The following is a 23,708-nucleotide window of genomic DNA, read 5'->3' as shown; positions in this document are numbered from 1 at the left end:
ATATATCTCTTTTTTCTATATGAGAAATAAGTGGTATACATTCTATTAATCTTTAAGCTTTATATAACATTTATTTGAAAATACCTAGAATTTTTTACTGTGCATCCACCTATGCCATTAGTCATTAAAAATTTCGACTGAAGCCGCCGCTTCCATCTCCGTTTTGAACTGCATCTTCTGTTGCAGTTGCAGTTGCTGCTGCTGCTGCTGCTGCAGCCTTTTCTGCGGCTGCTGCGTATTTTGTCAGGTGTCATAAAAACCGAATTTATTGCGCATGTGCAGCGGCTATAAGAGCAGCGCTCCTCAGCATTTTTGTTACAGATTTTCAGTTTTATTATTTAATTTTCTCGTTGCACGAGCATAAATCACGATGCGTGCCGCACTAAGGTGACAGCACTTTAGGGCACATAAACACACATCGGCAGCGGCATTGCAATGGGGATTGAGTATCGGAATCTGTATCGGGATCAGGATGAAAGGGATGCTGAACAAAAGGTAGGAGCAGGTTGCAGGAATGTTAATTAAATGGGACGCGGGCAGTTCCATTTAAGGTGCGTGACTTTTTCAGGGGCTTTTGGGCTTAAAATTCGTCGCATATTGGTGGATGCGAAGCTGTGTGCTTTTACCTGATTGATGCCTGGTCGAAATTTCATAAAAATTTATAAGAACTTGGTAATCTTTCGAAAAGCTCAAAGTGTTTGATCGAAGTGTGTGACATGATTATTAATACTGTTTTATAATACCAAAACAAATTATAAGAAAAATCATTTGAAAAGGTGCTTATTCTTAGATATTCCAGTGTCCTTTTTGTACATTTGTTTCGTGTATTTCCCACTAACTTCACACACAGTTTTTGGCAAAATAAAAAAAACCAGAACAAAATCATTCCCAAAAACTTGAATTTCACACGCTCTCGTCTGCGGGGGTTCTTCCCTTGGCTCGACTAAAAAGAGCACGTAATGTGGCCGATTTTGGCGATGCCGCTGCACTTGTTCCCACAAAATTCCAAGGCATAGGCAATTTCCATGAATGCCAAAACCAGCAAGAATTTCACACTCGGCAGGGGCAGGGGTAGGGGAAATGAACCTGAATGAGGCAGTGAACCTGCTATCGGGCCTGAGAAACAGAGGACCGAAATTCTCGATCTCAATTCCAGACATCAGCATAATCAACAAGATCACGCATCAAACGAGACGACAGCCGCATCAGAATGCAAACATTAAGAGATTTTATGCGAGTTTGTTCACATGCCAAAAAGAAGGCAGCAGCTCGGGGAAAGAAAGCTGAACAAAACCCGGGGCAACAAAGGAGCTGAACAGGTACCCAGGACGATTATCCTGTCATTCACTTGTTGCTGCCACAGGACAGGTAGCAAGGGCGGGGTCCAAGGAGCAGTAACCCCTGCAATTTCAGTTACACTTCCTGCAGATGAGGTGGTCCTGCCTTGGTTAGCGTGTGAACCTGTTTTACCCCTACCTTCGATTTTTTCTCCGATGCTAATCTGTGGCCTCAAATTTTTGCAAAATTTCTGGTTATTTTCGCTTTTTTTTTTTTAATAGATCGCAACTGGGTCTTTGGAGCGGGCATTTCGTGTTTTTCGATAATTTATTACAGTTGCCCAATTGGACGAAACGGTTCGCTTCGGCCACTAAACACTTTTTTATTGTCATATTTATATTTGTGCGATTAGTTTTTTAGTTTTCCTTCTCGCTCCTCCTTTTGTTGAGATTTTTTATGATTCTCTTTTTTTCTGCTATAAATTCGAATAATAAGTCGCACGCAAAATTTATTCCCACGCATTTCAGTTCGTGATATTTTTTGGGGCTTTTATATTTTTTCCAGAGCACAAATCAAGCAGAAAATGTAAAAAGAGACGTTTAATTGTTCTTTTTGTTCGCTGGAAGCTGCACTTTTGTACGGATTTTATATTGGATATTCCAAAGTGAAGGGCCAGTACTGATAATACTGACACTAATATCACAAAATTGAGTGTTTACCATATAGATTTACAGATTTAATGGTAGCTTTGCTGAAAATTCTCCACTTCTCAGTCTGAACTATCATTCGTTTCCCGATAGACTTTCCATCAAATCTTTTTTCACTTTCTCTGCGCCATACCATGGCAAATAACTCCTCTTGTTGGCCAATCATTTCCTATACAACACAAAGCTCGGTGGCCGAGTGACAGGTACAGCCATTCCCCACCCCTCGATTCAAATGACATGCAAAACAGTTGACATTACATTTAAGCCAATGCCGTAGAGGCAACCAGAAATATAAAATAAAATGAAATTGCTTAAATTGTTGGCCATAAATCAACGCCAGCCAACGAGGAGGAGATCAAGATCCAAGCCGAGACCCACGAAAATCTTGCTCTGCTCGATTTCACTGCCAAAAAGACAAAAGAAAACAACAAAAAGCCCCACACACAAAGCCAGCGTCACCTGTTCGACGTACAGACAATGCTCGGACTTGGAGACAGGCATGTCCACCCAGTGCACCTCCCCCGAAAAAGGGGGGCAATGTTGACAAGTTTCGAGAGGCGAGCGACTCAATTGCGGCACTTGTCGCACGACACTTCAACCCAAAGGGGGGTAAAATACCAAAATACGAGAAATAATACAAAAAAAGGGGGGCAGAGATGGCGATGCCAGATGAGAAAACATCGAAAATAATCAAAAATCCAGACCGGGCGAGTGTGTCACTTTCGGGGGAGTCAGTTTATAAAAAGAGAAGCAGTCGACCATTCAGGCCATGACATGACAGAAACAAAAAACCGAAAAAAATCACATCGGCTTCTTTCACGTTGCAGTTACGGATTTACTCGAAATTTGTTTACGCCCGAAAACGTGACTTGCACTGGGAAAGTGATATAGGAAATGTACGATTATACTATCAATTTTAAGTTAATATATCTTAGTTTTTTTTCTATAAAAAACCACTACTACATATTTATTTCCCCATTCCACATAGTACTTAAAAGCAAATAATAAATATATTCAGATGCTAATAAAGCGCAATTTAGGAAATTTAATACCTCATTTATCTACATTCTATTATTGGCATAAGATTTTCTATATTTCTAGAATTTTTTCCACAGTGCCACTAAATGCCTTTTGTGCATCTTTCGGCTGGTTTCATTTACCGTGCAAATCCGTCTGACCATTGAGAAGCTTTGGCGGGCCGACACGTCCCAGACGTGCAGACACAATAAGCACTAAGTGACGCGGACCGACGAGGCATTCGCATTATGAGTTAGCAGTTTAACAACGAGATCATCTCCTTCCGCCTGTCCGAGCGCGGAATGGGACTGATTTAATCCCCCGGCGAATGCAAAACATCGCCTTAATTGTGCTACAGCCATATTTTCACTAATTAAACGAGGCCCAAAACGAAATTTCATTTTAGTTTGTTTAACAAATTCGCTGACATGAGCCGCTGACAGCAGAACAGAAACAGAAACGCAAAGCGGGCAACAAAAAGCAAGCGGGCAGCAAAATAAAAACGAAAGACTTAAGCAGCGAACTTGCCACACACTTGACCCGAAATGGGCGGGAACAATGGCGCTGGAGTCGCATTTTAGCCGCTTTCCAGCCGAAACAAAATTAAGCCGAAATTTCAATTCGCACTGGGCCACACACACTCGATGCTAGCACAATGGCTTTCTCCTCCCCAATGGCAAATCAATAGAAATTCGAGTATTTTCACCGACTAGCGACTTGTACCTGTCCAACTGTCCGGGTGTTCCCAGCTCACATGCCTTAAAAATAATAGAGAATTGAATGCCGGCGATATCATTCACCGCGTCGAAGTAATTATTTGTTTGCCAAAACAATGCTAAGAGATTGTGGAATTTTTGTCGCTTACAAAAGTGCGTGTGAACCATGTCTTTCTGGGCAATTCATTTTCAAAAATTGTTCAGGCTACGCCTACACAACAAGTGCTTATGTCTCGGATCCGCTCAAGCATCAACAGGTAGCTACTGTAATTCGCAGAACGCAATTCTATAGCTACTGATACTGTTTGGGGTTCTACCACTTGTGTTATATGTCGAACAAAAAAATAGGCGTACATGGCATGGCAAATCGATTGGGTTGAGATATCGCACTCAAAGAAAAATTGCTAATCTGTAGAAAAGCTGCAAACACAAAGGGTAAAACACCTAACGGAAGCCATGTCGAGATCTTATCACCAATAAAAATTGTAAGAAATATTAATCTCATTCCCGTATTTTATTTTACTCAAAATTAACGTACAGAAATCTACGATATAATTCCCCAACATTTTTATATCTCTTTCATCGAACTCCACATAACTGATATCAGATCGAACGCGCCATTGATGAATGAAACACAAGTAGAATCCATTGAGATCCTGAGTGTACAATTCTCCCCACACTTGGCGCCAGTTCATTCTGGTTTTTAATTCCCTGTAAACAATTCAAGATTCCTAGCCAGGAGTGTATAGATGCAATCTTTCGAACATCTTGCCATCAAAGAAACCAAGAGAATATGAGATTGGGGCTCCTGTTCCCTTGATCTCGTCACGTATAGCGGATATCTCTGCTCGCATCTTGGGCAATTAATTTAAACCAAATTCGTAATATGTCACATTTTCGGTCCAAGCCCGAGAGAAATGAGAATTCAAAGAAGCAGCAATAAAACATTTGAAGTCCAAAAAAAAAGTTGAAATATAAACGAGAGTAGTAGGCCTATCCACTTGTTACTCCATTTACAAGTTACCAGGAAATGTGATTGAGATCGCTGTGGGGCAGTCGTAAAAAGCTAGTTTATTTGGAAATTTAGTTGTAAAAGTGTAGCGTGGCCCCAAGTGTGGCAGGGCAAGTGCCAGTGCTAGTGCCACTAAGAAGCAATCCTAGACTTGGCGCATAAATCTGGCCGGTAGGCCATTTAATTTCCAAAACTTGGCCACTTAAAAATTAGCCTAAAAACCGTTGGACAAGTGTCGTTGTATATGTATATATATATATGTATATCTATGTACAGCGGCGGAAGTCGAAGCCGCACGCCAATTTGACCGTCTGGAATACCAAGAAGTTTCCACCGGCAATCTCACAAAGTTGTCGCCATATGTCGCAGCCCTGACTCTGAATTCAAGCCTTAGGCCCCCGATTCCCCGACACTGATTCCGATTTCAACGTGCGGCTTTGGCGGCTCCAACTTTATTTGTTCCCCATCTCGTGGTTCGTGCGTCGCCACCGCCAAGAAAAACCACCAGCACCACCATCACTTTGCTTTTGTGGCTTTGGCGCGAGTTTGACTAATTAAAGCGCAGACTTTGGGCATTTTTAATTTGTACGCTTGTAAAATGAAATTTACTTTTTTCATGCTTTGTTTTTTTTTTTTGGCTTTCTGCTTCGTGCAGCTTGTTTCCTTTTGAACCATGAAATGGTGCGTGTCGCTCTTTTGGGTGATATCTTTTGGGGAAGGGGAGCGGCTTGAATCTAGAATATTTTTGCAAGGCCATTATGTCTATAGAAATTGTGGATTCATAATATAGATTTTTGACTATCATTATCCAAAAAATATAAATAAAATTTAATTTTGTATATCCTTTATTCTCAATATTCGAACAAATTATATATTGTAATGTTCTATTGTTGCAATCACAATGAATGTCAGCTTTTATTATATACTAAAGTAATTTTTCAACTGTTTTTTTAAAGAGCATTTTCGGCATTACTTTGCATAAGCATTTAAAATTTAAAACTTCTTTGCTCGTCTTCCACCGGCCGTTTGGTGCTTTATGGCCAACTGGGACTGTTTTCCGAACCCGGTACAATGTTACAGTCGACTCTTCCGAGAATCTCACGAATGGCCAGTTGACCTCTATAGCCTGGCCGAAAACTCAAAACGGACTCGGTGTATTTAGCCGCCAGTTGAGGCCCCACAAAACGCTGAACATTTCACTTTCAGACCAAAACAACGAGTGCCAACGACATCTTCATCTTGGCCAAGAGCCAAAAATGGCTGCCATTGTAAATTTTGCGCCTTATGGAGTGGGCGGGATGGGGGGCTGGTTCGGCGCAGGTGCAGGTAAACACATGTTAACTAGCCAGGTGGGGGGATTGGCAACGGCGACCATGTTGGCGCAAATGTCAAGCTATAAATACCGAATTGGAATTGGAATCGGTGAATTGGCCACAAATGCGTTGTACTCGCTACACATAACGCAAATATGGACATGGGCCTTTGTAGTGGTTGCTTGTTTGTTTTGGCCACAATTGTACAAATTTCGCAATCGAAATAAAGTTGCACTAAAACGCATTTGGCGGAAGTCGTCGACGCCATTTGGAGGCATATTCAAATGAGGCTGAAATACGTATTTCTCGGATTGGTGATGATGCAACTTCGCAATTGTTTTGCCTGGAATATAAAGACATTTTACATAAACACCTAATGAGTTAATAATGACACCAAAGTACAAAAACACTTAAAAAATATATTTTTAAATAAAAAAGTTCCAAGCTATACCTATATTTGGAATGCATTTCTATTTGGTTATATTCTCTTAAGTATACTTAAATAGTTACTTAATTATATTCAAAAAATGGTTGCTCAAATACTTATACATTTTTGATTATTTAAAAAAAAATTCTCTTTGTGTACCAAGCCGCTTGTGGAGTACTTTCACCCACAATGCCACACAATAGAAATAAAAGTTTGCCTTTTGATATAATATTTTTAGGTTTTTATAAACAATGACCATATAAGACTCACACGGCTCACCTGCAACAATTGTTGATGTAATAAACAAGGGCCAGAAATGAGACAAAGAAACGGCTCTTTAGCGGAGAAAACTGGCCACTTTCGAATACTAATTTCAATCTATCGATTCGTTCATAGCTTCAAAAGAATTTATATGATAATTCTAAACGGCATGTGCCGCACATACGATAACTCATTTTTATGGTTCAGCGAATCGAATCGATTACATAAAGTATCTATAGAATATATCCAAAATATCTCATGGCTGGCACTTGGCGTTGATTTATTGGTGTTAAATAAATTCTATGAGCCGATATCTAATATAAGTGGGAATCGAGCTATTCAATCATATTGAGTTATAAATGGAAGGCTGAGAAAGCGACTGGATAGTTGCTCCACTTTCTTCACAAATAATTTTGAAATTAGTCGCATTCTATTGCATCCCTAATGCCAACATTTTTGAATCGTGTAGCGACACTTGGCCCCTGGGGTGCCATCATAACACGTGTAAGACCATAAATAATGTAGACTACATGACAGAAGTCTTAGGCTAAACCGAAACCCTATCACTTACGAGCTGCTATGCAATGCTACCGTATTATAACCCCAAAAATTAATATGCAATCGCTATAATTTATGCACAAAATGCTTAAATTTATTAACACAGCAAGTAACCCAACACGGTGGCTGTACAATACCAACTAAAATTTAACCAAACATAGGCACACTGAAAAAAAAATAGTAGTGACGAGACATATATATAATAATTAAAATTATCATTCGTTTACATGCAAAGCTTAATCACACAATCATTATTTTTCATAAATTCCTTCGCATTCATTTCAAATCGCTATGCTTAAACAATATTAAATAATTTTTATTGAAATATTAATATTTATTTTCATTTTATTACAGAAGTGAAGTTGCAGGATGCGCGATCATAACTCATCTGTTTGAGGGGTGTGTGCGGATGAAAAGTGGAGATTTAGTCTCAACACGTGAGCATTGTATTATTTATAAACAATAATTATGGCAGCCACATGCGGCATGAAGACTTTTGGGGCAGAGGAGACTGCATCTGCGGTAGCTGGAAAGTGATTAGAGATGCAGCTGGAAGAGGAGGAGAATGGAAAACGTTGGCTTGAATGGCTTTCAAATTTGTTTCTCAGGATTGTCACCTTTCGCCCGACTTTGACTTTCCCCCATTTGCGTTTTTCGAGAGATGTGTTTCTTATTTATGAAATATCGAATCTATTGGCTTTCAAAATTGGGGATGATTGTGATGAGCATGGGAAAACTCCAATTAGGTCTGAAGGAAAGGTTCGTGTACAAGATGAAACAAATGTTTCCAATTGGAACAGAGTTGAGATTTTTTCTCAAGTTGGCTACTCCAACTGATAATATAATAAATAAAATTAACACGTGTCACATAAGTAATAGTATTTAAAAACGGAACTGTTTAGTTTACTTTAATTTAAATTTTTTGGTTTTTATTTGAACATGTTTCCGTCCGATTGAGATAGTTTCTGCACCTCGACATTGCTTCAGATTCAACATGCGTCATTCATCATCATCAATTGCCATTCTCCAGCCTGAAATCAAAAAAAAACTACGTTGAATAGGCATATCTAAATCACTGGCTGCCGTTTTACAAGCCGAACAGGTTACTTGGCAAATTTACCGAAATGCCATTCATCAGACAAAAAGCTAATGAAAACATCAGTTCGAAAATTTGTAAATGGCCATATGAAAAAGTGCGTGTCGTGTCTGGGAAATAAAATGGAAATACTTGTGTTTAAAGGCATTTGGCGGCAGTCAGCATTCGGCGTGACATTTCAATTAAAATGCTAATTTTGCAATGCAGCGCAGCAGCTTGTTAAAAAGGCACCCGAAAATATCAAGGAGGGTTTAAAATTGGCTGCCGGCAACTATTTAGCGGAGTAAATTACTTTATTAGACTCGAGCCGTGGGCCGTGTAAGGCGTGCCATATAGCTAGCTCCTCGGATATACAAATCGATATATATATATATATGTATATAGTATAGTCGGAGGTTTCGAGTCGAGCCTGAGCGCAAGTGCATTAATCAAGTCCCCACACACGCGCAGGAACGGGTAACCCACTCTATTCCGAACTCCAATTCTATCGCGCACTCACGCCCTGACACTCGTGATTTTTCTAAGCTAATTTATCATTTTTCTGGAAGAGAAAAGCCGAAATAGATGCACTTTCTCCGCCATTCAGCACTGGAAATACAGTTCTGTAGGTATGCTTTCCAGCACTCAAAAAAAATTAACAAAATCCAAGAACTATTATAATGAGATTTAAGGACCTTTACAAAATTATCAAAAAATATAGGATTAAATTTTTTACCTTACGTCTGATGACAAATTAGTCTTTTATAGATATTATATACAAACATATATTTTTTCAAGACTTTTATTATCAAATCAACAACAAACATCCTCTTTTAATAAGTAATATATTTTAAATTTTCTTTAAGTGCTTGACGGAAGTTGAAAACTACGTAAAAATTGCAGCCCTTCACCTTCCACACAATCCATTTTCCTAGCCTTTAATTGTGACACGTGATGCGGCAGCCCGAGTGTGGGGAAATGGAAAATGGAAATGGGGAAAACGGGAAACTGCCTAAACAGTTGTGCGCGCATAGAAAGCTGACAATTAATCTGAACAGATGCACGCCGCACTTTCGATTGCACCAACGAAAAGGTAGGGCCTCGATCTGGGCTCTGGATGGGGCATTGGATCTCGGATCGGAGAAAACTATTTCCAAACGCCAATTGTTCATACATATGTGGGTGGCAGAACATGTGAGGCAATTAAGGTCGTCTTTCTTCATCTTTGTCATGGGATAAATTGCTGGAGGAGGTGTCATGCATAATGCATGGGACAAGAAGTAACGGGGAGAGTTCAGCGCTATGGGAATATCGAGCTTTAATTTAATGGAATTTTGGTTACTGCTCAATTTTCTGTGGCAATTAAAATAGTATTACATGTGACTATGATTTTTAAATGGAAAATATTATTTGTTCGAGAACACTCGCTTTTTCTTTGCTTTTTCTCCTACCACTCCACTAATTAATTTACTACGTTAAGTACAATCAACACGTAAGTACAGCTCGCTTTTCGCGTTCGGTGCAAACACCAAGCTGGCTTATCGCCCCATAGCATCGTATACGCCCCTTCCGAGCCTTATCGGCTCCTGGCCAAAACGAAGTTCGGGCCACTTTCCGCTCGCAACATAATTTTACGCACGCGCCCCGCGGGCCAAGTTGCGGTCCCAGTTAAGCGCCAGTTGCGTCCACTTTGGGCCGGGCTAACAGGCCTTCATTCCGCAGCTCCACAACTCCCTCAGCCACAATCCTCCTCACCTGGCAGGGATCGGGGCATCTTGGTCGGGCCGCTTAACATGCTGCCTTCGTGTGCGCTGCTCATTGATCGAAATTGAATTGGACATAAATAAAACAAGATCAATCAATTGATTTATTTTGACATGTTGCAACAGCGCTGGCCTGTGCGAGAGCCCCGACTTCACTGCGACCACGGCCGGTTTTGGCCAACTGTCCCACTGGCCTGCTGCTCCAGCTCTGCTCAGCTCAGCTTCAACTCCTACTCCGAGCCCAAACTCCAGCTCCTTTGCCTTCTCTTTACACAGAGAAAAACACGTTATAAAACTATGTTGCTTTTCGTTTCATAACCTAACGTATGTTTTTCAATATCCTTTAATTTTATAGATAGTTTATATGTCATTAGGCTTTTTAAAATATATATTTCATAAATTCGATTTCAGTTTTAAACATTTACATAACTGCTATATAGGTACTTAAATATCGTAAGATAATGGATCTTTTTAAATACATATTCAATGTAAAATGCATTGATAAATTTTACCATTTTTTTTTTTTGCACTGCAATGCGCAGTGGGTCTCATTTGCTTTGTCGCTGGGGAGATTTGTTTGCTGCCCCACTCGCATTTGCAACTTGTGGCATTGTTGTGGTTCCTTTGAGCTCGACTGGAGTTTTAGTTTGATTTTATTGCTTGTTTTGCTGCCGTTTTTGGGCTCGTTTCGTTAATTTGTCGCTCTCTGCGGCGGGGAGCCTTTTGCCTGATTAATTTTTATATGCACTTGGGAACCTGGCCCCCAGGCTGACATTGATTCTAATGAGGATTTTGATGGGGCCATAGAAGCAAACAGGTTTTGCTATGAAGACGATTCGTCCCCGCTTTCGAATTACGCACAGTTTGGTGTAGAGGGCACTACAATAAAATAAAAAGAATAGGATTCTTAAGTCGATGAAGAATAGAACAAATTAAATAGCTACAACTGTATAATTGATTGTAGCAGATTAATGCTTAAATTAATTTCAGTTTTATGTTTATGCCTGCTATTGCCGGTTACTTAAATGCTTACATAACTCCTACTGCAAATCACCCCAAACGTATGCAACACCATAGAAATGCCTTCTGCTCATTATAAAATCAGATCAGAGATCAAAATTTAACTATCAAATGATTTGTTAATCTCGGCTCGATTCTAATTTAGCATAATATGCTGGCGGAATTTAAAGTTGCGGTTCTTTTCTCATATCTGGCCACAAGTTCAATTTCCCCACGACCTCGTATAAAGGCATAGATATGACCATGCAAATTTCACCTGCACCAGAGATTCGGTTTTTGGCTTACCTCTGTGTATTGCATATTTTGTCATATGCAGAATGGCTATTAAATATGTGCATGACATGGTATGGAAATTTCAACAATAGATGGATGTCTTTCGCGAGTTATGGACATTTGCAATACCTATCAGAATGGGGAGTTTGCAATGATCAATGAAGTTCATTGTTTACGTCTGAATGGCAAGCTTTTGAATGGGAGTTTTATAAATGATGAATACATTTCAATGTTTACAGAACGCTTTAAAAAGAGCAGTTATAAATTGAATTAAAAAAAAAAAACCTATATTTATTTGTGAATTACATAATGTCACAACTACATACAGTTTAGGTACACCAAAACGACACTAATTTGGTTAATAATTAACAAGCTGATACATAATGCGCTCAGCTTTACCAGTTTTCTTGGCCAATCTGGATGGTTTCCATTTAATAGCCATCAGTAGGGTAAGTATTTGGTCTCTAGAGATCAGTTTTCCATCTATAGTTACGTTCAGCATTCATAACAACAAAAAGCATAGGGAAAAGAGCCAAAACGGAAAAATGCAATTGCATTTTTTTGCATTTCATTCGTTCGAAAAAGATCAATAAAAAATCAAATAATACGAGAAAAACTTGCCGAGACTGGGGGATCAATCACATTTATGCTAATTAAACTTACATAATATCGTTGCCGTTGGGGTACATGGACCGTATGCCTTGACAAATTCAATTCAAATTTGTTTTTGACAAATTTGGTGTGTGGAGAAAGATGCAAAATGCTTAGATAAGCCGGCCGCATATCGATGGCGATATAGATATAACGCGTGGAAATGTAGCAATTTTATTATGCAGCCAAGATGTTGGGGTAAGTCCGAAGTGTGGGGTGCCTCCATTGGGGGTGGTGCACTCCATTGTAGCACAATGAACGGCTGTTTTGTGGTTCTTGCACTTTCGCTTTATTAATATGCACACCACCTACATTTGTGTTGCTCGCTTTTCTCAATCCAATCCAATCCGATCCGATCGGATACGCGATTTCTCCGCTGCAGTTCAGTGGCCAGCCAGCTATGAGGGATCGCCGGATTGGATCGCATCGGCTCAGATTAAATCGTATCGGTTCGAAATCCGTTAATTCCGTGCATGCTGCATAAAGCAGAAGGGAAATTGTTACGGGAAGACGATCTGCGATCACAGATCACCGTTCCGCGATCGATGCGGATGCTGGTACCATTGTTCTACTGCTGAATTGCAAATCAGGCCCATAGTTCTCACTGCTGCAATTTGACGTTTGTTGGGGCAGGCAGTAGCAACAGTTCTTCCCGGGATGATTTTCCGTTTTCCGCACTGGAAAAAATCATACGAGAGATCACAATGGAGACCAAGCTGTTTTCATTGCGGAATTCCTAAAAGATACAAATGTCAAAATTATTCACCGTTTCTTTAATGCGAAATGTATCTTCACCGACTGGATGCTACTTAAAGTATATGCATCGAAAAGGGTTTCCCTTACAGTATATAACCACATTTTACTTTGAAAATAACTTTATGATTTGTATTGACCCCAACACACTTGTTACATTTCTTCCAGTGGATGTTGTAGCTCCAGTTCAGTCAACCCTCCTGGTCAACGACTCCCTAGCCGCTGGGCACACGTGGGTGTGGAGCGTGGTGTCGTTGCCGTGGCCTTGTCGCTTCCCCCATCCAGGTTGAATGTCCCGTTGTGTCTTTGAACTCCCTACCCAGGGCTATGGCCATATCTATATCCATGGGTCTGGCTATGGCATAATGCCCACCGAAGTCGCCAGACAGTCAGACGTCTCTGATGAATGAGACAACGAACCCGCCGGCCGCTGGCATCAGCCGCCGAACACCGAAAAAGCCGAGAGATAAATCAATATATAAGCAAATACCAGCCAAAATCGAAATATACCTGACGCGATCTTCGCATGCAAATCGGTATGGTGGTCTTCTCCCCCTCCGACGGCCACTAATTAAAATTACAAATTCGCCCTCGCCCAGCATTGGGCAAAAGGAAGACGCCTCTTCTGGGCTCCGGCAATTAGCATCGCTGGGTTAGGTTCTTTGCCGGATTGATATATGCATAAAGACGGCTACGTGACTTGAATGAAAACGCTCCCCCGATGACAAAATCCTTGATCGCAACGTTCATTGATCTTCGCTCTTGCATCTCCAGAGGCTGTTGCCAAGTCAAACTTCTAAAATTGCAGCTAACAAAAAAAAAGATAACTTCTTAAGAACTGACTTGAAGATGCTAGCAATCTTCCAAGTCAAATGTGGCAAGAAACAGTGGATTCGACGTGCTGCTAAAAGGATATATAATACACATAAATAAGAATATGAGAGAAGACTAGTATAAACATATTACTATTGAAAGACAACCTACAAAGATATAGTATAGAGTACAATATGGTACAATGGTATAGTACAATGGGTTCACACCACGGACCGACCATCTTGCCACAGTGCATTCGTGCTGATAAATATTTGCCGGCATTAACTTGCCATATATTTTCATTATGTGCGACACAGAAAGTCGTGTTTTATTTCAACACAAGTGGATTTTAATAATAAAATGTGTCTAATTTGGTACCCACTCGGCGCGGACAAGAGCAGTAGGAGAAACCTGATTGCAGCAGCGCCTTTTTATATCTTTTATTCCTACAGCCCACCAGTGGACGACCATGGGATGTGATGTGGCTGGCTCGGCAGGCACACTTTCCTCGGCCGCTTCCATACCGACATCATATGTATGTACGTACGTGGTACGTGCGAGGCGTCAATGCTTCATTTCCCCTGTCATCTTAAGTTGATTGCAAGTTACGACCGTGTTGACACCCTACCTGTCTCGCTCCTCCATTCCGCTTAACGGTAATTGCAGTTGCACATGCGTGCGCCGGGGTTATGCCTCGCGATTATAGGTGCACTCCGGGATCGGGATCGGGATCGGGCTTGGGAGTTCGGGGTTAATTCCCGTCCAGGAGTGGGCCATGTGCGGGCGGCTTATTAATCAGAGCGTTCGTTGCACAACGCTCCTGCCACGAGTCTTGCGATCATGATTCATGCTTAATTGGCTGCAGATAGACACACTGCAAAAAAAAGAGTATCACTTTATGTTGGAAAATAGTTTAGCAGACGAAGTAAATCTTGCTACTACTTACACTGATTTGAATAAACATTCTATCTTTGCATCAAAGCTGTAATATTGCTGTTGTGTATATAAATTTATATTAAATATGTATGTACTTAAACTATACATTTTAGCTAAAGCTTTAAGCATTTACAAAATATTATCCAAGTGCTCCAATTTGATAGGTAAACCAAATCGCGTATCCAAAGCCGAGACCAATCCAGCTGTAAGCCGTGCAAATCTCACCCAAGTTGTCAATTTTACAGACAACACATTTCAATCAAACTTCGCCGTGCCATAAATAAGCCGCCAAGTGGACAGATCCAAAAACCTGGTTCCACTCCAATCTTTTAAGTCTCCCTCGCTTAAATTACACATTGTACTTGCGGTGGGCTGTATATATATATATATATATCTATACTCGTATACAGACTGAGCACGCCTAACGTTCACATTTTTCCACATGAAATTATGAAGTTTCCATGGCAATTAATACGCATGCGCAGAGTTGCGAGCTCCGGCGAGTCCGAATCCCAGCGAGCAAATCCCAAACGGCCATTCCAGGCGGGTGTTGTCGTCCGTCTCCAAGCGGCTCGCATGTCAATTTGATGGCAATTAACTTGGCTTCGCTCCGGCTTTTGTTTTAATAATAAATTTAATGAGCTGCCAAAAATGGTTGCAAATTTACGTGGCAATTAGCGGGCTAAATGACGGCGACACTTGGCCAAGAGATCGTGTCTGGGCGGAAAGCTGCGACTCCAAATGTGCAACTGTCCGTCTGCTCCATTTTGCTAATGAGCGCTGCGATTTTCCTCGTATCTTTGGGGCTTGGCTATGAAGGTGGTGGTGGTGCTGGGTACTCAGTGGTCTTGTGTGGATTGTGGATTTGCGATGGCATTTGGAGGGTGTGGTTGCTTGGATTTTTTTCGGCGGTGGGTCCGTGGTTGCAAGGTGACTAAAACATGGGTTGGTCATCCGCTGGTTAACTTTTAATACAATAATAAATAAATAGTGAATAAATATGAACACTACAAATTCGCAAAAAACACCAATTGATAGAACTAAGAAAACAGGCAACTATATATACTAAATATAAATAAATACATTCCCCACACTGAATTTATTAATAAAACGCTTATGAATATTTATAAAAAATTTAATTTGTTTTTATAAAAAAGATGCTACAGCGTCAGAGAGAATTTTTAAACCCGTATATCCCTGGCTATTGATGACAAAAGAACTTTCTTCTAAATACCCGACATCTGGGGATGGTATCCGTACGTCACATACAGCTCTTCCTTGGATAGAGTGCGCTCCAGGATCTCGGGATCCAGGTAAAAGTGTCGTGGCAGGATCTTCCACTGCCACATGTTGAAGTAATTGTACTCTCCGAACTCCCGGAATCCGTGATATAAGTAGTTGGGATTGTCCGCCTGGCGAATGACCCAGAAATGTTCATACTTGTGATAGCGCCATCCACGTTCCGCCAGTTCAGCAGCCGCGAGCATCTGCATCATGTCGCCAGCATATGTGTAGAAGAAGAAAAATAGGAGCTCATCATGCATTTCCTCGATTTTGGGCTCCTGTAGGCTCATATTTACATTGAAGAGATAGTTCAATGGCAATTTGTAGCTCATCTCCTGAGGAGTCAAACGGGCTTCTTGAATTGGCCCGGTAAAGATCGAGTCCGCGGCTCCGCCTATATTGTGGGCAACATTATTTCCGAATAGAAGCGGGTTCTGATTAATCGATCGCAGTTTCTTGGCCAGTCCCAACATCCCAAAGGCTCCCTGAATGGTGGAACCCGAAGGTTTCGCCTCCACATTCGAAGTCGTTTCATTAGTGGGTGAGCCCAGCTCAAATGTGACTCCACCCAGTGGCATACCATCACTGTTGGTTATCAAGCGGGCAAAAATTTTGCAATTCTCGAATCCGGGTGGTGGTTGGATTGCTGGTTTTGCCAGGGCAGCCCTCTTGTGGGCCGCATTTATAGCCCTCTGCCTGACGCCTTCGAGCAGGAATTGCTTGGTAAATATCATGCTCAAATTTAAACGGAACGGATTGCCGAGATAACCGTACATATGGGGCAGCAACTCCATATTCTGGCGCTTCTCGGGAGCATGGGTTGGCTGACGGAGCACCTCGTTGCCGTTAGCGTTAACGCACGGATCACTGGAATTACGGATAACTGTATTTCGAAATTTGGCGAGTTCGACCTGCTCGCTGTTGCTCATCATGGCTGTCCAGTCGTCGGGCACCACAGGGCTCGATGTCGTTGGTAATGCGGTTGGTAATGCAGATGGTAATGATCCTGGCAGAGCCGGAAAATCTTCGCGAAAGATGCTGAACTCCGGCGCAAGTGGTTGGGACGGTGATGCGGACGGCGGCAACTCCTGTTTGGGCTTATTCTTTACCACATCCACGTACAAAATGGGATATCCATCCGGGGTCTGCAAAGACTCGGGCGATGATAATGGCGATTGGAAAGGCGGAGGAGGCGGCGGACTTGGAGAGCTCTCCACCTCCTGCTGGTCATCCCCAGTATTGTAATAATGACGTTTCATATCTTACTCTGGATTTCTATAAGACTCAGAGCTTATCTCGTAATTTATAAGCGTTGCGAGGAAAAAACACGTGTGGCAGAGATCGCTTTGGTTTGCAATACTATAGCTTGCCAAAATGACATTTGAGAGAGTCCTGATTAACACTGATTTCCGATAAAATATTCGATATAAAGCTTGTAGTCGAATGTGTTTGTGATACATATTCATACGCGAAAATTACTAAAAGTTAATGTGTCAGATTTTTAATAGCAACTCGTTAAGCAGGGAAAAATATAGATTATATAGATAGATTATATAGATTATACATATATACTTAAGTCGTTTTTCAGCTAAAAAACAAAAATCATAACAAACCTGAAACATTGAGTTTACTAATAAATTAACTTCTCGCATTGTGTGGGTGCCACGGAAATTGCCACAAAGCAATTTAAAAGGTATGGTCATAAATTCAAAAAAAATTCACCTGCGCAGCAGCCAAAGGAAAAAGAATAAAATTGTGCATAAAAATAAGAATGAGACGCACAAAAAACGTTCGCCTATAAAATATTAAATAAAAAACTGGCGGGGAGTATAACCCATTAACTTAAACTGACACCATACTAACATAAATCTCGTTCCTTGGCCAAGCAAAAGTCCCTGGGAATTGACAAAAGGAAAAAAACGAAAAAAAAAAGGAAAGGGGAGGGAAAATATCTTGGCTAATAGTCCAAGTGCTCCTGCCCACAAAATGTTGAGGAGCACATGGTCATTTGCCTGCCGCGAATCAACGAACTTGTCCAGCGGCCTCAAGAGTCACAACACTCTTGGGATCAGGTGCACGGCTCCCACTGCTCCTTACCTGTGCTCCCCAAATTAAGCACAAATAATATAAAATACAATAACGTAGAATCCCAGCCGCTGGCAAAGAAAAATGATACACATAATCGCCGCACGGCCAAGTGCAGAATTTTCAGATCAAAAAAGCAAAATACGTTTAAGTTTTAGAACCGTACTTTGTAATACCCTTGCAATATCATGTGAGCTTATAGTCCTTATTTTATATAAATAGATCGTGTGATTTGCTGCTTCATGCTGCATATTCCTTAGGTCATCATGTATAAGTTACCACTTAATATGCTAAGCACAACCAAAAATACAGTACTCCTGGCACAGAACACTTTCCAAATACCCATGTACAGAGTATATAGCAATGCATCCAGATCCCAGGAACGCGACTAACGAAGCCAGCGAAGCCATCACGAACTGCGGGCAGAAGCTGCTCCGGCCACATAAAGTACAATAAATCATACTCATGTTGCCGGGGACAGCGACAAAAGCCGCCTGCTCCGCTCCACGATTCGCAGTCATACTGGCCACGATCACCTGGCACTTGGCCTGGTCCACAGATGGGTCAGGCCAATTGCGAAGCCATTAAATCGCCATGGCCAGGGCCACAGTCGAGGCAAGTGGAGTCTCTAGGCCACGGAGGTGTCAACTGGAGGCGATCCTAAATTGGATTTTGGCTTTCATTTGATTGCAAAATACTCATTTTTGTATTTCAGAATAGGTTTCTCCCGCACCTGACGTATCACGTGACCATTCCGCAAGCTAAGTTTCCTAGATTACCCAGACATTTACTCATTTCGAGGTGATAGCACACTGAAAACTAAAACATTATTCAAAAATACTTACTGCATATATAGAGAGTATTTTTTGGGTGCTTGAACTTGAATTACAAATGAACTTGTAAGCTTACATATGTAAAGCGTATAAAACCCAGACCCATAACCCCCACTTTTTATTCGCAGAGTGTGGAAAACGCAGTGGGGATCAGGACCTGTTGGCCGCCATCAAGGCGTGCATTATGGAAATTAGCATCGGCTTAAGAGACGCCCCATTCGTCGGCACAAATGACCCAACTCCAAGCCGCATCGGGTGCGTGCCGCCATCTCGGCTAATGACCAGCGGGAGCAGCAGCACTTGTAGTTGCATCTAAGACATCAGTAAGCACCGAAAGAAGCTCTGGAAGCAATCGTCCCACAGCCCGGCGAGTTTTACGAGCTCATTGGAAGTGCTGCTCCGGCACGGGAAGAGCCGAAACATGTGTATGTATGTACATATTCCTCTCACCTCAGTGGGCTTAGTGGCAGGCGGGCCATTAGCCAAAGCGTACAGCATAATGGCCATATGTTTATGGCGTTCTTGCCAGTCTTTAAAAATTATTCATAATAGGCGTACATCACTCTTGCGACTTAGTCCGTCTCTGTGGGCGTTCATTTTGTCAAGTTTTTTTTTTTTTGTATTTAGTGCTGTAAATGTGTGTATGGACTAAACTTTCAAAGTTGCAGTGCCCTTATATTAATTTGTATAGATATTTTAATAAAGAATTCCTGTAAAGGATAAAACTTTCCTGTCTTCAAGGCCCAGAAAAAACATTACAAACCACCGGACATTTATGAAGAATTCAACCGAAAGTATAAAAATTAATAACCCTGAAAATATTTAAATTTAAATACCATTCACCATTTACTTTAGTAATTAGACTGGCCTGTGCATAAATCCTGAGCTCCATTTACGACCTAGCCGCGGGCAAACAAATTATGAGCCATCATAAACATTGGCATTGCTTCGCCAACAATTGGCATTCGCAATCAGAGCAGCCACAGGAGCAACTGCAGCACGCACTGCCGGCAAGTGAGTGGCAGGCGGCAGTAGCAACGACAGGTTGACTCCAGGTGGAAAAGCTGGACTCTTAGTTTGGCCCAACGTAGGTGGCACACACTTCGGACTGGTGAGGTGGACTTGGAATGCCTGGCGGAGATCGCGGGACACTCACTAACTGGCCAAGTGTCAAACTTGCCAAATTGAAAACGAAGTTACGATGCAATCGCCGATTTGTTTATGCTGCCGTTTTGAACCGAACGCAATTATATTTATTTTCTTTATTTTTTTTTTTTCGTTACTTTTGCATATTTCCCTTGGTGTAGTTTTTAAATTTAATGAAATATTACGCGCACGTGTCAGCGATGCGATAAAATTTATTTACGCAGCATTGCGGGTCAAGTGAAAGCACATTTTTCTGCAGGCCTTCCTTCGGACCTTCAAATTGAATTTACGCTGGGATTTCGGGCGAGTTGCGAATTAAAAATCGAAACCGAAATCGAAATGTAAACCTGACTTAAAAATGGGCGTAGGGCAGTCGCATTGACACGCGGCCATATTTTAAATGTCAACAGGCTGGGGAAGATCGGATCGGATGGGATGGGATGGGATCCCGATTCCGATACAGATACAGATACCCCAAGGATGGGGGCAATCCGCCTTGTCCCTGCCCATTCGCATCAGAAATTCAATAAAATACCATTAAATTACAAAATGAAGACAATTCATTTTTCTTGTTTTCCTTATTTTCGATTCGCCTCAATGCGATTGCATTTTGTTTCTTAAAGTAGGAGCATTTACTGTCGCTTTGCGGTTATAAGCAATAAAGTATTAAAATCCTTTTGGCTTATAAATGTTGAAAGCGACATTTATCGTAATATTTTATGAAATCAGTGAATTTTCGGTGAACGTTGCAAGTTGAATTGCAACTTAGTTGCCGCTGCAAAATTGACTCGCTGGGTATTCCGGGTTCTATTGTGCGGCCATAAAACTGGAATGATGGATGTTAGTTGGCCTGATGTTGAATCCACAATTGAGGCTTAATTTATCTTGATGTACTTGCTGCTCTCAGTGGGTTGACAAGGTCAAAGATTATGGTTCCGATTCGCTGGTGATGTATGATCATTGTTTATGTTGAAAATGACCCGAATGGTATTGTATAGAGACATTGTTTTTTAAGATTTTATTTCGAAGAGTAATTCTACTGACTTATTTTTTAAGCGCTTTAAACAACAACTTAAAAAGTTGCTTACATTTTACAGGGCATCCCGAAGTAATTGCACCGAATCCAACCAACAAGGATCATAATTCCGGCCATAATCGAATACCAGCTGAGGAAAAATGGAAAGGTACGGTTCGGGCCAAGAGTAATGGCCAAGGGTTGGCCAGGGCAACGCCCATCACATACTACCGAATCGAATCCGGGGCGATTTTTCTTATTGCCTTCAACTTTGCACTGCCAAAAATACACATAAACATACCATGGCCCAGAAATAAACAAAAAAAAAAAAAGCAAGACAGAAAACGAAAATACTGCGAGCAAGGCGCACTTTCAATTAATCAAGGAAATTAATTAAGCCCCATGGATGGATGGTGGTGCAAACTGCGGTTCACTGACCAGCCAGCGAGCAGCACGCCTGCCCCATTGCAACATAATTTTCATTTGGCTCAGCATGCGTTTTCATCGTCGCGGTTATCATTTGGACATTTGGACTGGGACTGGGACTGGGACTGGGACGTGGACTTGGACTGGGGATTCGGAGTCGGAGTCGGATTCGTATTCGGATTTCGGATTGGAGCAGCGTTGAGCTGCAGCCTGGTCAATTAGCACGCATGTAGCTCGGCGGGCGCTGGCGGGGCGATAATTAAACGCAGGTCGCTGAGGTTCGGTTGCCAATCCGCTGGTGACAATTGGCCACGATTTATGCACGGCGCGGATTGCGCAACATTTTCCAAATAAATTTTCGCGCCTAATCGCGCACCACAAAATGCTACATGCTGCGCCCGGTCGGTTGCCTGGGTTAATGGGTAATCGGAGTGGTTCACTAAACCTCCGATTGGTAGTAGCTCAGCACGATCACGACGTCCGCAGATACAACTGTGGGCGATTTTTTTTTTTTTTTTGAAGTAGATGTGATCAAGAGGGGGCCATCACTTACAGGCAATCATAATGAACGCATAGGATATCAAAACGTAATCGGTTCTGCCAAGGGAGGCAATCACCATGTGATTGGTCATTTCGAGCATCAGGCCACAAAGAGAAGTCACCAGATGAACTGGCAGCAAATGCGGATTTTCCTGAAACAAAGGATGCTCAGATACCTAGTGATGCTAAATGTATCATGGCAGATTGATCTTACCCGAAAAAGTGCAGTCAAAAGAACCAATGCGGAAATGATATTCCAAATGGTGGAAATTATCCAGAGGAGTAGTATATCAGCGCAATATTGCGACTTAGTATATATAGTCGCTACTGTATCTAATACATCCATTGTAAGACCTGCGTACGCAATTGAAAATGCGCCAATTCTTAGACTAAAACAATAGCAGAACTTCTTGATTATTGGCATTCTGAGTTCAGAAGGAATTTCTTAGCGAGTGGATATAATTTCTATTTATTTCACATACGTGACAATTCTAACGTCCTTTTGATGAAGTCTCTTCCGAGCTCCATTTCTGTTGCCAGGTATCCGAGGACCCTACAACATTTGACAATTTTTCGAAGGAACTCCTTTGAAATTATGCGGATTGCCGGACTTTCCTTAGTGTCTTGTGTGCATTCAAATTTTGTTTATCTGAGAAAATATTTGACAACATTATAAAAGGTGCTTATTCCAACTAATAGGCAGTAGAACAATCAATTTAAAGTAACAAGCTACAAAACTTAAAAAAATTTTGACCTTCGGAGGGAATCTTGGTATTACAATAAACCTAGTCGTGTTTTATATACTTCTGCAAATTTACAATTACCAAAAAACTATGCATACAATTCTCTGAACTAATATATATAACACTGCACAGTGTCCATTTCCCTTTCAATCAAAAATCAAAGGTTTTTTTGCCATATCATGTGTATTCAGATATAATTCAACTAGTTTGTTTCCAAATTAAAAGTAAAGTAAAATCCTCCGGAATGAAGCGAATTGTGCCACTTTCAGCAGACTTATTAAGTGACATAATGACCCACCGGAATGAGTATCACACACCACCTGGGCATTATATAGAGGCAGAACAAGTGGGTGATAACAGAGGACTATATGCGGCAACCAGTTCCCCCCAATTCTTGCCATCGGATGCGAGGCAACGCACTGATGGATTTGCCGATGGACCCATTGTGGCGACCACTCCCGTTTCAGAACTGACACCCAGTGAGGTACTGACCAGACTTGAGGCACGCCTGGATTTCTTGGCGGCGGAAGTGCAAGAACTGCGCAAGTTGATACCTAAACCAATCAATCAGAATGAGGAGCCCTGCACGAGCGGGTCATATGGCTTAAAGCGCTCTCAATCCGATCTATCGTTGATCCTTAAGTCGAGCTCGGACCTGAGACTCATCAATTCCTCCAACGATCTGCATCTGCGAGGGGAGCAGTCGCTGGACAAACGCAATCGCAAGGGGCAGTTGTACCGCGACATGCAGATGCATCTGACCAATATGATAGTCGTGCCCAAGTCACGCACCTCACTGTTTCTCAACCAGCGAAAGGAATTGAACTCCCAATTGTGCCATTGGCGGCATCAATATTCGGATGAGGATTGGATGCAGAATTTCCAGAGCAGCTCCACGGAGGCCGAGCGGCGCTTCAAGAATGTGCGTCGTCAGTGAAAGTAAAAGATTTCTTTGCTTGCCTCCTAAATAAAATTGAGAAATTGTGCCTGTCATGTGTTGGTGGTTATGGGGGTATCGGCGTTCGGAATTTTTCGGGAAAAGCTTTTAGCTGGGACATCTATC

General features: G+C 41.6%; 3 protein-coding genes and 1 long non-coding RNA gene across 5 annotated transcripts; 2 read left to right on the top strand and 2 right to left on the bottom strand.

Annotated features, from left to right (window-relative positions):
* Positions 1-15,695: 15,695 nt before the first annotated feature.
* Positions 15,696-17,255, bottom strand: CG15262 (uncharacterized protein). The gene has a single exon (NM_135906.3). It carries the CDS (start codon positions 17,114-17,116, stop codon positions 15,800-15,802), a length of 1,317 nt encoding a protein of 438 aa, NP_609750.1. The 5' UTR covers positions 17,117-17,255; the 3' UTR covers positions 15,696-15,799.
* A 108-nt stretch (positions 17,256-17,363) lies between these two features.
* Positions 17,364-19,427, top strand: lncRNA:CR43764 (long non-coding RNA:CR43764). Its single transcript, NR_073781.2, has 3 exons — positions 17,364-18,557; positions 18,663-18,841; positions 18,904-19,427. It is a non-coding gene; the product is annotated as a long non-coding RNA:CR43764 (long non-coding RNA).
* A 1,499-nt stretch (positions 19,428-20,926) lies between these two features.
* ms(2)35Ci (male sterile (2) 35Ci) lies at positions 20,927-22,595 on the bottom strand. Of its 2 annotated transcripts, none has more exons than NM_165114.2 (4): positions 22,385-22,595; positions 22,117-22,327; positions 21,916-22,054; positions 20,927-21,854 (listed from the first exon to the last, which is right to left on the bottom strand). In NM_165114.2, exons 2-4 carry the CDS (start codon positions 22,324-22,326, stop codon positions 21,802-21,804), a joined length of 402 nt encoding a protein of 133 aa, NP_723911.2. In that variant the 5' UTR covers position 22,327; positions 22,385-22,595; the 3' UTR covers positions 20,927-21,801. The 2 variants fall into 2 exon arrangements, with proteins under 2 accessions (NP_723911.2, NP_723912.1); NM_165115.4 differs by having other exon boundaries at positions 21,289-21,854.
* A 228-nt stretch (positions 22,596-22,823) lies between these two features.
* On the top strand, positions 22,824-23,637 carry CG15260 (uncharacterized protein). The gene has a single exon (NM_135905.3). It carries the CDS (start codon positions 22,890-22,892, stop codon positions 23,580-23,582), a length of 693 nt encoding a protein of 230 aa, NP_609749.2. The 5' UTR covers positions 22,824-22,889; the 3' UTR covers positions 23,583-23,637.
* The last annotated feature ends 71 nt before the right edge of the window (positions 23,638-23,708 follow it).

This window comes from Drosophila melanogaster, chromosome 2L (genome assembly GCF_000001215.4).
Source record: "Drosophila melanogaster chromosome 2L".
In the NCBI taxonomy this organism is placed as follows: Eukaryota; Metazoa; Arthropoda; class Insecta; order Diptera; family Drosophilidae; genus Drosophila; species Drosophila melanogaster.
Note: the sequence above shows the minus strand (reverse complement) of the source record. Positions and strands in the feature narration are given on the sequence as shown.